The 17,136-nt window shown below is 50.9% G+C and overlaps 1 protein-coding gene across 4 annotated transcripts in view; it reads right to left on the reverse strand.

Moving 5' to 3' along the window:
• Positions 1-17,136, reverse strand: part of ZNF516 (zinc finger protein 516) — a 105,715-nt gene that overhangs the window by 43,298 nt on the left and 45,281 nt on the right. For all 4 annotated transcript variants that reach the window (XM_060119063.1, XM_060119065.1, XM_060119064.1 and 1 more), the window contains exon 2: positions 14,945-16,887. In XM_060119063.1, coding sequence (XP_059975046.1) covers positions 14,945-16,706 — 1,762 coding nt within the window. In that variant the 5' untranslated portion in view covers positions 16,707-16,887. The remainder of the gene's footprint in view (positions 1-14,944; positions 16,888-17,136) is intronic.

The following is a 17,136-nucleotide window of genomic DNA, read 5'->3' on the forward strand; positions in this document are numbered from 1 at the left end:
AAGTCAGTAATTCTTCAACAGTTCAAACCCGGGACAAAGGACTCCCAAGGCAGTGGTGATTTGCCAGATTTTGTTTCACATATTTACGGAATATTTTCTTAACCAAAACTAAATAAGGGTAGATCACACACAGGCAAAATCAATTCAGAATCAGAAGAAATATGTCCAGTAAATAAACCACTTCAGGACTAGAACCGAATTCCTTATGCTGCTCTGGGGGAGGGGTAGTCAGTCGTCGGTCATTATTGACTATTATTTGTGAAAATCACGGGCTACAGATCACGGACCACTGAGATTATAAGACACATCTCTACATCTGGGCAGCCCAGGTCTAGAGCAAGATCTAAAGGAGTCTTGGGTCCCTTTTTATTTTGAATTAAGGAGATAGGCCCGTGGGTGTGAGCTAAGTTTCAGCGGTTAAGGCTAGAGTCTTCTATTTTTATACCTTGACTCTTAGCAGATTCTTTGGGGCATCTGCAAGGGTCCCACAAAGTCAGGGCAAAGCTGTGACCCCAATACTACACCCACCACGGAATAGTGACACCCCACCACGAAACAGCACTGACCCAAGAGACAACAGCAAGCTTCAGCCCAGAAGCTACCAAATTCCAAACAGAATGGAATTTTCCGTTCTGATGCCTGACGTCTGTACCAGAGAAGCAACCCCTGCAGTATTCTTCTTCTCTAGGACGCGTTTCAGTAGCTTTCAGCATCACGGTTCCCTCGTGCTGTGTGGTGCACTCAAATGTGTCACGTCATTCTGGCTCCAGGTGCTTTGTTGAACATTTTCTGTGTTAGAAAACGCTAAGATTTTTTTTCATCACGCAAACAGACTAAAGGCAATTGTTGTTTTCTCTTGAATCTCTTTTTTCACCAGCATTGTTCTGACCCTCAACAGAGCTAATGCACGTGTTTAAAGTATTAACGCATGTAAACAACAGTAAGAGAGGTATCTCTACCAGAAGGCCCTCCCCTTTTCTTCCTCAGCTAATTATCCTCTGAACATTCACAGCCTGAGGTCACAGCATATCCATCTAGTAGTAAACAGAGCCGCTAAACAGGCTTTAGTCGGCCAACCAGCAGGCCAGGAAACAAGACCAGATGTTTCCCGGGTGCCCTGAAATAACCACCTGCCAGAAGATTCACCCAGAGACAGGCACCAGGTAACACACAGGCTAGCCAGGTAATCTGAATTTCACACCGAGGACAAGTAACTTTGAGCATACGTCTCAAACATTACATGGGACGTGCCTATACTAAAAAAAAAAAAAAAAAAAAAAAAGTATTCGATGTTTATCTGAAATTTAATAGGCACCCTGTATTTTTTATTTACTAAACCTCTAACATGTTATCAACTAAACAAATGCATTATTTACATGAATGACTTCAAAGGAAACACTGTGTGAATTAGACGCACGGTCCAAAAACAATGTGTGAACGCTGATGGAAACACCAACGTTATGTATCACAAAGAAAATTACTTCTCATCTAGATGCAGTATCGTTCATTTACTGACAAGAGCTGAATGTATTCATGGAAAACAGAGGCGAAGCCAGTATTACCTTCAAAGGACCCAAACCACAGGGCAGGCACTTAACTAATGACGAGTCTCTCCTGTGATGGGGCCTCTCAGAGCCTCAGTGACTCCAAAGGTCCCTCCCGTGCAAGTGAGGGCCTACCTGCAGCCCCTCATTCCTGCACCTTCTCTGGGCAGGCTGCCAAGACATCCCACCCCCAGTCCCCGGCCCGAGGCCCTGCTGCTGGGCTGGGCTTTGCGGCAGAGCACAGCTGGGAAGGGGAGGATCTGGCCTGTCCAAGAGCCAAGGAAAGAACAGGCACGCCTCCAGCAGGTGCAAGGGAGTCTCCCACCGGCTCCTCCTCGGTCCCTCCTACCTGCCTCTGCCCAGCCAGTGCAAGCAGCGTAACAGAACAAGCTCCTGACGTCTGGAGTCACTTGGCTTCAACGCTTGTAACCGGCACGATCTGGAGAAAGCGTCCTTGATCCTCTACCTGAGATTCCCCACTAGCACCCACTCCCCACTGGGTTAGGATGGTTTACCACGCCTTCAGACGCTGGGTGAAGAGGCTAGCACATGGACATTCGTGTGCAATAAGGATATTTCAAGCCAGTGGAGGGAAGACTGATGATAGAATAAAGTATGTTGGAAAAACTGGAGAACAATATGGAAAAAATGTGAAAACGTCTCACAGAATATGTCACAAGTCCCACGTGATGAGCGCAATGTGTAATAAGGTAAATGTCTTAAGGCAAACTAGCTTTATTCAATGAAAATATTTTAACAGTACGGTAGGGAGTGCCTTGCTAAGTGGTGTGTAAAACTGAAGAACCCTAAAGGAAAAAAACTGCCAATTCTGTCTCTTTAGAACTTCTGCAATAAAAGACTTCATAAAAAAGTCTTTTATTAAACTAGGAGACAGTATTTAAAGCAAACAAAGATTCATATCCACAATATATGAAGCGTTCCTATAACATAATAAGAAAAGGACAAACAACACATTATAAAAACGGGCAAAGTGCATAAACAGGTATATCACACAAGAAATACAAATGACCGACAAACATGAAAACAGGCTTCTTCTCACAGAAACTATGAAAACAGAGATCAAAGCAATAAACGTATAACATTTTTCCTTTGGGGCAGCAAACTGTAGTACCTTTATAACACCCAGAACTGTTGAAGGTCTGGGACAATGGACCCAACTCATCAACTGTTGGTGGATGTGAGGATGTTACAACCTATCTGGCAAAATCTTCTGAAATATGAAATGTGCAAACCCCTCAAACCAGCAATTTCATTAAAGAAATCGATCATGCAATTCTCCTGAGTGTTCTCAGCACAGTTACTGCAGGCTCTACTTGTAATGAAAACTGGGAAAAAACTTCCATGTCCATCCACAGGCAAATAAATTATGACCACGTTCCGTCTGACGCAGGTCAGGAGACACTCCATGGATGTGGCTGATTCCCAAGACATGCTGTTTGCTAGAAAAGCAGATCGCTCAACAAAACAAATAAAATGATCTTATTAAGTATCGAAACGAGAAAAAAATTGGTGCACGTGTATACACTGCGTATGTAAATATTCTTTAAAGAGCTGAGGGTACAAAATAAACATCTCCTGAGTGGCTGAGGTGGGGAAGCACGGCTGCAGAATGTAGATTGTTTGCCACGTATTCACCAAAGACTTGTCCGTTTTGCAAAGAATGAACAGAATTCTAACATCAGTTGCACGTGCCAGCTGGGATCCGGCCCGTGAAATGTTAGCCCTTTTGCTTGTCCACCTCCATCACTGCCCCCGTGACCCACGGGGGCCGGGGACACAGGTTCTGGAGGAAAGAAGCAGAGAAGAGTCAGTCGTCAGCCTGGGCACGGGGCTGGACAAAGGCAGCCTTGGCTGCCCCCCTCCTCACCGGGATGGGGGCAGGAGAGCTGGGGTAGCGGTAGGAGCAGTCCTCAGGCGGGAAGACCAGGTCTGGGGGTACCCTAACCTTGCCCTGGAAGGCCTCCCCCCACCAAGGGCATCCGAGGGAGCTGCGAAGTGACACGCCCCCTGGAGCCAGGGCAGAGGGACAGGGTTGGGGGCAGAGTTGGGGGATGGCAGCAGTGGAGGTTCCCAGAAGGAGGCCTGTGGGAATGACAAGGTCAGGGTCACGGCGATCTGTTCCGGGCACACTGGTCACAGTCTGGGATTCTGTCTCTGGCCTTGGGACACAGCTAAGACAACAAGCACAGGATCCTCTGAGACTGGACAGACTGCCACGTGGGCCCACTGCTGCCCGACATCAAGCCGGGTCGTGCATGCTGAGCACTGGGTGTGAGCTGAGCACTGGGTGTGAGCTGATGTCCCGCTTCCTCCCACCTCCTTACTCCCCTTTGCCCATCTGACTGGAAGAGGAGCGAGGGGTAGGAGCCTGAACAGGATGAAGCTGACCAGTGGCCAGCTGGTGGGCGTGGCTGACGCTGGACCAACAGATGGCGGGAAGGAAAGACCGGCCCCTCACCTGCCCTGTGCGCCTGCTCTGGGAGGCTTCCAGATGCGGCACTGCTCCGAAAACTTCTACGAACTTCTACTACACCCCCCCATACACCAGACCTTTAAACTCAGAGGAAAAGGTCTTCAACACAAGAAGGAAAACCCAAGAAATTCAGACCCAGAACGGAAAAGAAATGTGGACAATTTAAAAGGGATCCAAGAATCACATCTGCCCAGTGCTGTCCGGCTCACCAGGCAGCTCTGTGTAAGCGATTTCATGTCTTCCCACCTAACTTTCAAGCACGAGGCCCTTTTGTAACTGGGGTTTCAAAACAATATCAAGAATTGGTTTCTGACTTGTGAGTAGGCTGTCACCATGGAAACTGCAGAGACTCTTTTCTCTCGTTGGTGTTGACACACAACCTATCCAGAACCTCGTGTTTAGAGTTTCCAAAATTTCCCAAGTCAGGGCTTTGCAATCCCTTTCTTCACACCTGAAATTCAGGAACTCAGTAAGTCACCTCCCAGGCGAGACATTTTAACTGCACTGTGAGGCCAGTAATGACACTCCTCTGTCAGCCAAGGAGCTTTACAAGAAAAACAGCTTTTAAGAGTTTAATGCCTGTTTTCAACCTCATGGCCATGCCCTACCAAATTTCATCATTTCTGAAAAAACAGCCCCAGATCATATTTCTTAAAAATGAAAATGCTCATTCCACCCCATTACTATGCATTTCAAGTCCAATACTGGAATAATCTGGATAAATCATATCTCATGAATTCTGCAGAAATCAATTTTAAAAAACCAAGAACATCACAGACAAGTTTTAAATCAAAGCAATTACAGTACCTAGGAGTCAGACTGGGAAACTGACCATCATTCCAACATCAAAAATGATGCTCTCCAACGGGCCAGTCCACTGATGAACTCTAACTCTTCAATCACTGGGTTATTGTCTGCAGGGACCACCTGACTTCATGATTTTGGAGGAAGCTGCCATCCCCCAGCAGCTTTCAGATATTAGGTTTAGGCCCACACGGCATTTTCTATAGGATGACCAACCCGTCGTCAGAGGGTACCACTGGGTTATCATTTCAAATGATATATTTCAGTAACCAATCAGGTTATTCTTTTACATGAAAAGAGCAGTCAGAGTAAAACTGGAATACAGTTTAGTCACAGCGCTGAAAGGAATTACTCTGGATTTCTCAAAAAGAACATGAGTAATACTCAGATCTGGCACATTGTTAGAGGAACCTATCTGGCAGCCAGCAGTCAGCCCAAATGCCTTACTAATCTGTGAAAAAACTTGTCTCAAATCAGTGGCTGCCTTTGTAAATCAAACAGAAGACAAGGCATCCTCTCAGCGTATACGACTACACTGACCTCACGCACGGATACCAGTAAAACTCCAGTAATGAAGGTGTGACCTTCTGATCTTTAATCCAGAGGAGACTATCCCTAGCTTTCTCAAGTCTAGTAAAATATAGATCTGAAACCACAATCTGTTTTTAATACGCAAAGGCTTAGACAAACTGTGTATGCAAATACTGGATCATATCAGTAGCCTACAAAGGTTTCATGAAAACCCAGCCTCAGATTAGGTCAGGCACACAGGAAATTAAGAACTTAAAAAAAAAAAAAAACTTTAAACTTACAAATGAAAAATTAAGAACTTGTGCCAGAGATATGTACACAACAAAAACACTTACCGAATAAAACCTAAATGCTTGAGAAAAGAGAATCTCAGCTAACTAAATGATTCACTGTACCCACAATGAACATGCAGACCAAGGATGATACAAATCGAACAGCACCCACGGTACAGAACTGGCTGAGCCAGAACATGCCACGGGAAGGACAGTATATCCTGAAAGAAGGGTGAGCTCTGGGTGGGTCTGCTTCCGAGGTCACGGACACTGACTGTGAACTTCAGACTCCCAGTGGGCTGGGCCAAGGCAGGAGCAGGAAAGGGATGCTTTTCTCAGCAGGAAAGACCCCAGGGCCGGGGGCAAGGGCACAGGGTCTCTGCAGCTTCTCAGCATCTGCACACCGAGGACTCCCCTGGAAAGGCACCGAGGATTCCCGCAAGGGCTCCAAGTCCCAGCGCCCCACACAATCCCTAGACAGTCCGCAGTTCCTCACCCTGCCCCAGTCTTGGGCCCTCGAGCGCCAAAGCTGTGTCCGCCACCGACTGCGCACCAGGCCTACCCTCCGGTCACAGCCCCAGCCCAGGTCAGGGATCAGCCCAAGCGCACGTGTGGCACGTGGACCCTGAGCCCCAGGGCGGTCGGGTGGGCAAGGCGTCCAGAGCCCCAGGCCCTGCTCCCGATCCTTCTACGGCCGCCAGGCACGGGGACCCTGGCAGTGAGGTGGGAAACCCTCGGGGACCTGAGTCACCACATCCTGGGAAGCCAGCCATGACCGTGAACGAGGTCGGAGCTGACCGCACGCACACCAGCTGCCGTGCACTCGGCCACCCAGCACTGGAAGCGCTGAGTCCGCTTCTGCTCCTCCGGTGATAAAGGCTCAAAAAGAACCCGGGACGCAGACCCCAGTCACGGCGCCCACAGGAAACACGCAGGATCAGAGGTCGTGAGAAAGGCTCCTTGCAGAATACCAAACTCACCAAAAATCACCCCAAACATAACTAACTCCAGCCCATCCAAAAAGGCCACGATACTATTTCACGTTGAAGCGGCTCTTTCAACTTAAGAACTTTGCAGGATCACAAGAAGTGCACGTTAAACGCTGTTGGTTAATCCATGGCTACTATTACTAGTCGTTGCTACTGTTACGGACACGTGGCGACCAGACACCTGGGTGAGCATCCCCACTGCTCCAGGGCTCCGTCCCTCCCAGGAACACACCGTCCCTCTCCTGGGAGTCCACCGCGGACGGAGGATGGACCGAACCGACCCCTCCCGGCGGGGCTGCCGGCCACTGCGCGGTCAAGATCACCACGGGGCGCCAGGACTTACAACTGGGCCCTGCCCACCGAGAGCGCGGTTCCAGGGAAGGGATGTGCCCACCGTGTGAGGCACGAGGCCGACGCCATGAAACTGCAGAGACGCAGAAATTCCAGGAACACAGTGGGTCAGGGCTGGAAGTGAGAGTCCAGGTGGGAGTCCGGGATCGGCCGAGAGGGCGGGAGGGACTTCCAGCCTCCAACGTGCTGGCCGGGGAAACGGGATGCTCGGGCCCCCAGAGGGTAAGTGGGGAGCTCTGGGCAGGGCATTCGGGGCGCAGAGAAGGCGCAGCGGGGGAGACGGGGAGGCAGGTCAGGGCCACGGCTGTGGTCCCAGGAAGCCAGTGTCACGAGCGGGAACTCCTCGGCTTGCAATGACAGCATCCAAGGGCTGAGCAGATCAGCCACCTGTGCACTTTCACCCAACGGTATGAACAAGGGGGGCTGTCAGGTGCCCCATCACAGGTCCAGACGAACATGATGGTCACGCTTCTGATCACAAACACAGGCAGGGCCGTCAGTGCTGGTTGGAATGACGTGTCTAAAACAGCAGGGACAAGGCACCGTCTCGGGGGTGACACCCCGGCTCACCAGGTGTGAACCTCACTTCCAAAGCCCAGGGTCATTCTCCTGCAGAGCTGACCGGGACACACCCCCACTGACCAGCAACTGATGGTTCAGAAGCAAAATCAGTTCAATCCACCTCTTCACACGGAAGGCCACATCTCAGGGGACTGGGATGAAAGACCCGAATTCAGTTGCTTCTACTCACTACTGATGGGTCACATCCACCAAGAGGGGTCTCGTGCTTCACATGAGAAGTCACAGCTCCTGTGTGAACTGGAGGGGACCACGCTCCTCTTTGTGACGTGTGCACCACAGGGAAAGAGCCGAAAATCAGAGCCAGCGTCACCCATACCGCAGACTGGGGGAAACTAAGTCCAGCAGGGCAACAGGACGGAAATAACAGGACTCAGGGTGCGAAGCAGAGACGGAAAAGACGGAAAAGCAGTCACATCAAGTAAGAGTCTGTAAACACAGTGCAGGCCTTTTTCCTGGAATCCAGGAACATCGTTAATTTTGCCTTCAGACAACGCCCACTCGATATTTACCGCAGGCAGGCAGCCTCCTGGTGACAGCGTGAAGCCAGCACCCCACGCCGCCAAGCACGGGCTTCCACAGAGCTCGGCAGGGCTACCTCCATCTCCGTCGCCTCCAGGGTGGGTGGGAGTGGAGACTGGGGAGCTGGAGCCCTGGACGGGGCCTGAGCCATCCTGGGACCACACGCTCCTGCCCCTCAAGTGACAAGCCAGGACACACACCCTCTCCTGGGCTGGGAGACGGACCCTGTGGACCCTGATTCTGGTTCTAACTCTTGTACCAACAAGAGCCGTGTGGACAGCATGTCCAGGCCATGCCGGGCACCTAACAGGGACACGGTGGCAACAACCCTGCTGGTGGCAATCCCAGCCCCCACAGTGCCACCCAGGAAGCCAGACACCCAGGGGTTGAGGGCTGAAGACACACAGCTACTTCGTGCGAAAGGAGAGCCACAACCTAGGCGACCCCGCTCACGTGCCTTCCACCACCCATGCCGTCCTCAGGCTACAGACACACCTGGAGGCTCCGGGCAAATGACAATGGTCCCCCCTACGCCTTGGTTTCCTCTCTGCTAAAATGGGGGTGCAGACCGACATCCCTCAGTTTCTTCCCAGCTCTAAAATTCTATGATTCTATCTTGTGCGAAAGAGAGAGACAGAGACAGAGAGACGACGAATCAAGTGTTTGAACTTTGCTAACAAACAAAAGGGTCTGCGTGGTGTCTGCTTAACGATGCTGAGGACCGTGCATCCCACGTGTGTGTCTCATTGTCAGGAAGAAAATCCAGAATACAATCTCCAGAGTCTAACGCGTGTCACAGCATAATAAATTCATTCTGGAAGGTCGGGGATGCAGTACTGTGTTCCAGCAAATATGAGCATATGCACGCCGTGCACAGATGACCCACGCTGGAAGAATCAGAATAGAATACGCACACTTCTAAGGCACTATTCTCATCATGATGTAATCTTCCTGTGATAATTCAGAGGCATATCAGGGGACCACAGGGCCAGTGAATAATTACCGTCGTCTCCGTGCGCATGCTGACAGAGATGCTTCCGGTTGCTAAGATGCTGACGAAACCACAGGGCATTCTGCAGTCGGCTGTCAAGTGCATCTGGATATTTTTCGTAAAGAGCTTCACTGCACTTTCCTACTGAATAAGAATTTAATAGGAAGGTTTTCAAGTCTCACTTTATTCCCAACTAAGTACATTCCTCGATGTTCAGGACAGTAGGAAACACTAAGGGTGGTGCCACCCTCACATCTGGCTGAAAGGCATCTGTCTGCAGTTTACGGTCCCTCTTCTGTAATCTGGACTCAACCAGCTCTTCCTTGATCTCAATCTCTGCTGTCCGGATTCTCCTTGTCACCGGTCCCCACCCTGGTGCTGTGCTCCAGCCACTGGCTGGCACATGGCAGAGAGCATGCCAAGCTCTGTGGCCTGGCACCTGCGCCAGCATCACCACGGCCGGGGCACTTCCAGAGCGGCCGACCAGCCTGTGTATGGACATTTATTAGGTATCGCTCAAGATGCCTGTGGGATGTGGAAACTGGGCTCGGCAAGCTGGACTGAACAGTGTCCAAGGAGAGCCGACCGCCTGATTTCACTTGTACCCATTCTGAAGGCTCCTATTCAATGGGGGGCCCCGGTACCACGTAGAACTGACACCGCCCAGGATCACAGGGTTTGTACTTGCACAGGGTTGTTCCCAGACGTGCCTGCTGCTTTCCCCCAATTACACGGATTCTACTTCCCATCCTCTCACTTTATTCACGTTCTCTCCTCCTCGGTCTCCTATCCCTCGTTCTTTGTGGTGTCATTTTTAGCCTCTTGGGCGGGGTGGGGGGAGGCACGGATGAAGCCCTGCGTTAAGACAAAAGTCCTTCCCCATCACTGAGCCTCAGAGATGGGAACCGGGCGGGGCTGCAAACAGGTCCCAGCTTCCCTGCTCAGAACATGCTCGCCCTGCACCAGCAGGACGGTGGGGAGAACCCGTCCCCTTGGAGCGCCTGCTCTACCGCAAAGTAACCGCTAAGAATAAGCAACAATAAAAGCCTCCCGTCCCACCAGGCCCGGCCGCCCCTGCCAACACCCCTCCCAGGCCCACCTCACACTCCACACTCTGATCTCTGTCCCTTGATTCCCCCTCAATCCTGCTGCAATGGGAGGATGTGTAACAACATTTCCTCCCTAAGCTGCTCTGATGACCGTCCATGGTCTATCAAAAAAAAAAAAAGAGGAAGAAGGTTGGCTGGTTAACCTTTGGGAGAGCTGCATGACCACAGCCTGGCCCGTGTGACCCGCGCGCACAAACGCGGACCGTCAGTCAGTCTCACAGCACGTGCTCGACTAACATAATCAAAACATTGTGGCTCTTCTTGCAATGACGACAGAAAGAAGATGAGCTCCAACGTCCGAGACTTTGCCCTGGTGGCAGCAAGCGGAGAGATATGAGAAAGTGGAGGCTTTCTGAAATAAATCCATGTCTTCCTTCTAATCATCTTTTCTTCCCTGGACTGTATTTTTTATTTCTGAAAACTCTCTCCTTACTTCTTCCAACTACATATAACGCTATGGCACTTGCTCTAAGAACTTTTTATTCTATTAGGTTGAGCCATAGGGTTTGTCAGTCAAAAACAATCAAATAGGGCTTCCCTGGTGGCACAGTGGTTGAGAGTCCGCCTGCGGGTGCAGGGAACACAGGTTCGTGCCCCGGTCCGGGAAGATCCCACATGCCGCGGAGCAGCTGGGCCCGTGAGCCATGGCCGCTGAGCCTGTGCGTCCGGAGCCTGTGCTCCGCAACAGGAGAGGCCACAGCAGTGAGAGGCCCGCGTACCGCAAAAAAAAAAAAAAAAAAAAAAAAATCAAATATTGCAATTTTGTATTTGCAATTTCAAAACTTGGGGTTTTAGTATCAATTAAGTTACAATCAGTATCCAAAGATATAGAGAGAGGGTGGGCTCAACAGACGATACGCTTGATGCGACAGAAATTAGAATAACAAAAAAGTCAAAACCGAGGATATACTGTACAACACAGGGAAACAGAGCCATTATTCTGTAACAACTTTAAATGAAGTATAATCTATAAAAACACTGAATCACTATATTGTACACCTAAAACTAATATAATATTGTAAAGCAATTATACTTCAATTAAAAAAATACCTGGGGTAGTCACCTAACTTTTAGCCAAAACAGTATGCAGATAAACAGTAGGAATGGGTTCTGCATCAAGGCAAGGCCCCCAGCACCAGGCCAGGCTTCTTCCAAGGGCACCACGTCTTATAGTACAGGGACTTCATGAAGAGAGTCCTTTGAGACACAGTCAGCAGGCTTCTACCACTCCTAAGTCATCCTAACGCTTTCTAAGCAGAATTCCACTTTGGCCTGTTGACCTGTCCTCAGTCATAAATTCTGAGCACCATAACTCTGCTTTGTGTTTGAAAATGTTAATTTTTCTAAATTTCAACTAAATGCCCTTTCAGAGCTCCTCTTCCCTAATTAAAAGGATTCAGTTCTGTGAACTCCAAAAGGGTACTTTCTATCAGTGCCACATCACTTTCTCAATGAAGATTGAAATCTAGCTCCGTAACACATTTTAAATGATTGAATTTTATTCACAACTTTGCTCTTAGACTATTTTGTCTGTAATGAGGGCTGCTGGGAGCCAGTCTGATGTGGAAATAAAGGTAATGGGACAATCAGAGCTTTCCAAAGGAGGAGACGCAACACTCGACAAAGAATATTTCATGAAAAAAGCAAGTTTCTTTCAATTAATCTGATAATGCAAATTGTCTCTAGATCCAGGGGCAGCATTCAAATCCACCCCTGGATGTCAAAAAATCTGTGGGGAAAATTATGGCACAATGGGATTTACTGGAAGGGGCACAAAGATCTGAACTCTAATGTCAACTTTGCTACTACAAGTAGCCGGATTCATTTTTCTGAGAACTAGCATGACCTTCCGCCCCTCAATTTCTACATGTTTCCTCTAATCATTTTAACCGGTCATCCCATCAAGGTTCTGAGAATTTATTAGAGTCATGTCACTGTTTAAAGATCTAAGTCATCTTTTAGTGACAAGAAAGGTAAGTATTTTCCAAAGCTAAAGGCATTTTTTAAGGAGAAAGGCTCACTGCAGATCAAAATAGAGGATTCAACATACCCATTTGCTCTTCCAAAGTAGCTGCTTCCAAGGCCTTGCCAATCCCTGCTAATGAGACTGCTTTGTGAGTATTAAATCCATATAACACATCTCTCTCCTTAAGGGCCATCCATGAAGCAGCGATTTAATGCCAGCTAGAGCATTAAAGGCCTGCCACGATATCAAGTTTGTGTTTTTAGGAGGAAAGCTACTGTCCTCTGGGGCTACAAAAAGTGACCCGTGCAGACCTACAATGTTATTCAACATCTTATGCCACTGTCATGCCATAAATTTCTTTTTCTAGTCTCTCAATAAGCTGCAATACTCTGTTGTCGACTCGTTACACCCACACCATATATAATCTTGTTATGGAATCACCTGAGATATCACATTTCTCAAAAAGTTGATTAATACAGAGAAAAGAGATATAATCTCATTAAAAACTAAATGATAATCTCTAAAATTTAATGAACCTGAGAAAGAACAAAAAGAGTAAATTCCAACTTACAGTGAATGTAATTTGATCTTTCCCACATATTGACATTAAAAGCACTACTGAATTAGCTTATTACTAATCATTTAACTGCCGTCATAATAAATGCAGGTAAGGACAGCTTTTCCAAATATTAAAAATATTTGTCCTCAAAGTAGGAAAACAATTATTGGCAGCTTTATTATTTCATCCAATGTACTCCAAAAAGTAGCCATAGTACTACTGGAATATGACCAGTAAAATCTATAGTTGTCATCAACGTTTTTTAAAAGGAAAAACAAAAATTAATCTTCAAAAATGCCACCCAGGGGGTCACAATTGGGTTCCCCACATCTTACGTGACAAGCTGCTAGAAGAACCCAAAAAAGCTCACAGAACTAGCACTGCATTTTCAGAGAACAGTATATTATACTGCTCCTTCCCACAGGTTAATGACTAAGAAACAAAATGCAAGATAAGAGCCCCCGCTCTCCGCAACTAGAGAAAGCCCGTGAGCAGCAACGAAGACCCAACGCAGCCAAAAATAAATTAATAAAAAAAGGGGGAGGCTTCCCTGGTGGCGCAGTGGTTAAGAATCCACCTGCCAATGCAGGGGACACAGATTCAAGCCCTGATCCAGGAAGATCCGCATGCCGCAGAGCAACTAAGCCCGTGCGCCACAACTACTGAGCCTGCGCTCTAGAGCCCACGAGCCACAACTAGAGAAAGCCAGCGAACAGCAACAAAGACCCAACACAGCCAAAAATAAATTAAATAGATTATTTTTAAAAACGTGTTATTTTCATTTACCTACGTACATACATGTGCAGATTCAGCATAGATTGATTGCCCTTATAGGAGCAAAGAAACAACTTTTTTCTACACTTTTACTGACTCCACATATACTTGAGTGTATCAGATGCTCACACAATACGTTGTATAGACCTGTAATAATTAAACTCTGCTCAGGAGAATTGGCTAAATCTTTAATAAGGAAAAGATGACATATGTTTGTGGGGTTTTTTAAGACATGCACAGGGGCAGTCTTCCTCACTACAGAATATAAAAAGCCCAGCTGAAGCACTTGGATCTCTATCGCCTCTGACCTTTCAGTACAAGCAACATCCATTAACCAATTTTCAGGGAGAAGAGAAAAACATTCCTGGCTACGCGGAGAAGATTACAAGTTTGTAACTGAAACATCACCTTACACTTAAAAGAATTACCCAAAACAAAAAATTATGAAGAAAATATCGAAACGTTTAAAAATTTAAAAAATAGGAAAATGATGAAAATAAAGTTGGCCAAGCATCTTTAAATATTTACATAGCTGCAGTTTGGAAAGTAATCTGGTTCCAATTAGCCGTCTCTAAACCCACAGGGTTACTTGAATCTAAAGAGATTAATTATAACTGCACACAATCCAAAGTCCCTCTTTCACTCAACTGTCTGGTGCAAGGAGAGGGGTGGAGGAAAGCATGCGTGCCCCAGCTGATGGCGAGAAGAGAAGGGCACAATCTTGGAGGGACTCCATCACCTGTTCTTTGCTCAGAAACGTCTGATGCCCCAGAGAGACCATCACCTACATAGCCAAAGGTGCGAATTTATGCAAACACTATGGGCAGTCAGCAAACAGGAGCCTCAAATGGAACTGACAGGAGCTCCAAGTACACACTGGGCACAGACTACCTGAGTACAAGTCTACCAGAGCCTGGGACGCCTGGGAAAAGGCACCAAGCGCAGGGTTATCTGGCTGTAGGGCCACCAAGTAGGAGGCTACCTGAGCACCAAGACTATGTGGGCCTGGGAAACCAGGGAGCCGGGTCACCTGGGGCACGGCTAATTGAGCCCAGATTCCCTGACCATGAGATCCTGGGCAAGGGTTAGCTGGACCTGGGTCACCCAGGGACAGGGCTACCTGAGCCTCAACTACCTGGACGTGGCTGATGGGCGAACCAGGACTACCTGGCCTGAGCCACTGGTCGGCGGTCTACTGGGCCTGGACTTCCCCGGCTCAGGGCCATCGGGCACAGAGCTCCCTGAGCCTGGACCACCTGAGCGTGAGCCACCCAGGCAAGGGCTTCCTAGACCTGGGACACCTAGTTATGGGGGCGACCCAGACACAGGGCTACCTGAGCCCAAGCCAGCTGGACATGAGATACCTGGACAAAGGCGACCCAGGCAGAGGGCTACCGGGACCGGGACCGCCCAAGTCCACCTTACCCGCGCCTGGACCACCCGGGGCGCACGTGCTCACCTGGTGCAGGGTGGGCCGCGCCCTCCTCTCCGCTCTCGTAGGCGGCCTCGTCGGCCAGGCCGGAGCCCGGGGAGTCGGCGACGGCGCAGGCCGAGCCGGGGCTGCTGGGCTGCGAGGCCGAGTCGCCCTCGCTGAGCGAGCCGCAGCGGGCGCGGGGCGCGCGGTCCCCGGGGCCGTCGCGGTCGCGGCGCGCGCGGCGGTGCACCCGCGAGTGCAGCACCATTTGGTGGTACGTGCGGAAGATCTTGCCGCACTCGAAGCACTCGGACGACTTGCCGTGGCCGGCGGGGGCGGCGGCGCGGCGGCTGGGGCGCGCGGCCGGCCGGGGGTCCGGGGGCCCGGGCGCGGGGTCCCCGGGCGTGCCCGCCCTTTTGCGCGGGGGCCCCTGCGCACCGGGCTCGGGCTCGCGCTTGCGCTTCTCCTGGCTCACGAGGATGAACTCGCGCCGCTCCTTGTCGAAGGCCACGTCCCCAGCCAGCGCCTCGTCCCACGCTGCGTACTTGAGGTACTCGGCCGGCTCGGCCACCCTGCCCCGCGTGGCCAGCTGCCAGGCCTGGTAGCTGTTGACCGGGTCCAGCTCGGCCACGCGCCGCCCGGCCTGCCCGAGGGCGGGCGCGCCGGCCGCGGGGCGCAGGTTCAGGCACTGAAGGAAGAGCTGCTGGGAGTCGGCGGGGCCGGGCGCCGGGCCCTCCCCGACGGGGGCCCGTGGCCTGCCGGCCTCCACCCGGCGGTGGATGGCGTTGTGCGCGTTCAAGCTGTCCAGGTTCGTAAACAGGTTCCCGCACTTGGTGCAGACTTCGTAGAGGCTTAGGCCGGCCACAATCATCTCCTCCTGCACCACGTTGTTGATGGTGGCGATGGGGTCCAGCTCGCTCCGGGGTTTGTTCTTGCTCCCCGCCTTCGGGCCGTGTGCCTTCATGTGGTTTTTCAGGAACCACGGCTCCTTGAATCTCCGGCCGCAGATGTGGCAGCCATGGTCGAAGGAGCCCCTGTGCTTCTTCATGTGCGCCTTCAGGAACCAGGTCTGGCTGAAGGCCTGGCCGCACACCTCGCAGGGGAACTCGCCGGGGGGCAGCTCAGGCTTGCCGTTCTCTGCGAAGGTGTCGCCGCGGGGCCCCTGGGCCGTGATGTGGTCCTTCTCGATGTGGCTGAGCAGGGACTCCTCCCGCAGGGTCACGTAGCTGCACAGCCGGCACTTGAAGGGCTTGTGTGCCTGGTGCACGTGCTGCTCCAGGTCCTTCCTGCGCTCAAACTTGCTCTTGCAGAAGGAGCACTGCCCCGCCGCCGCCGCCGCCGCCGCCTTGGCCTCCTCCGCCGCGCACGCCGCCCCCTCCGCCTCCTTCTTGCTGCTCCTCAGCAGGATCTTGCCACTGTCCACCTGGGTGGCGCCATTCAGGATCTTGTTGCAGGCCGAGGTGCTCTTCGTGGGGCTGGCGCAGCCGTCCAGGCCCTCGGACACGCGCGTCTCGCCCGCCTCGGGCTCGTGGCCCTGGATCAGAGTCCCCGTGCGGTGGCCGCGGATGTGGATCTTCAGGTTGCCCTTCTGGGAAGCCCGGTGGTCGCAGTAGGGACACTTGTAGGGCTTCTCGCCCGTATGCTTGCGCATGTGCTGGGATAAGGAGCTCTGGAAGGGAAAGCTCTTGCCGCAGATGCAGCAGCTGTGGCTCAGCGCCTTGTCCCCGTCCGCCTCGGGGCTCCTGCTGACCCTGGGTGGGCTGGGGCCCCTTCTCAGCTCCATCTCGGCCTCTCGGGGGCGGTCCATCTCGACGACGACGACGATGGCTCGCACGGCCGGGGCGGGGCACGCACGGCGCTCGGTCACGTGGGCCTGCGTCTTATCTCTCCATGTTCAGGCGAAACTCCCGCTTGCCGGCTGCAGAAGTGCGCCTGCACCGCGGAGGGGCATGTCTTACCTGGAGAGCATGGTAGAGGGCAGCAAGCACCTGGAACAGAAAAGACACGCAGATCTTAGGAACCAGGTTTCCCCGCATAAATAGGAGCCCGGTAACGTCCACGGACAGCGATCTGCACGCTCCTCCTTCAGAAAGCCAATCCCGTCCAAATTAAAGAAAGGAAGCACCCACGAAAGTTTAAACAGACGTACGAGCAGCTGCTTCCCTTTAAAAAATCAGTAATTAAACAAATAATGACTGATAAGAATTGTGTGCTAAATCATTAAAATAAATCATTAT

The sequence above is a fragment of the Mesoplodon densirostris genome, chromosome 15, assembly GCF_025265405.1.
Source record: "Mesoplodon densirostris isolate mMesDen1 chromosome 15, mMesDen1 primary haplotype, whole genome shotgun sequence".
NCBI lineage: Eukaryota > Metazoa > Chordata > Mammalia > Artiodactyla > Ziphiidae > Mesoplodon > Mesoplodon densirostris.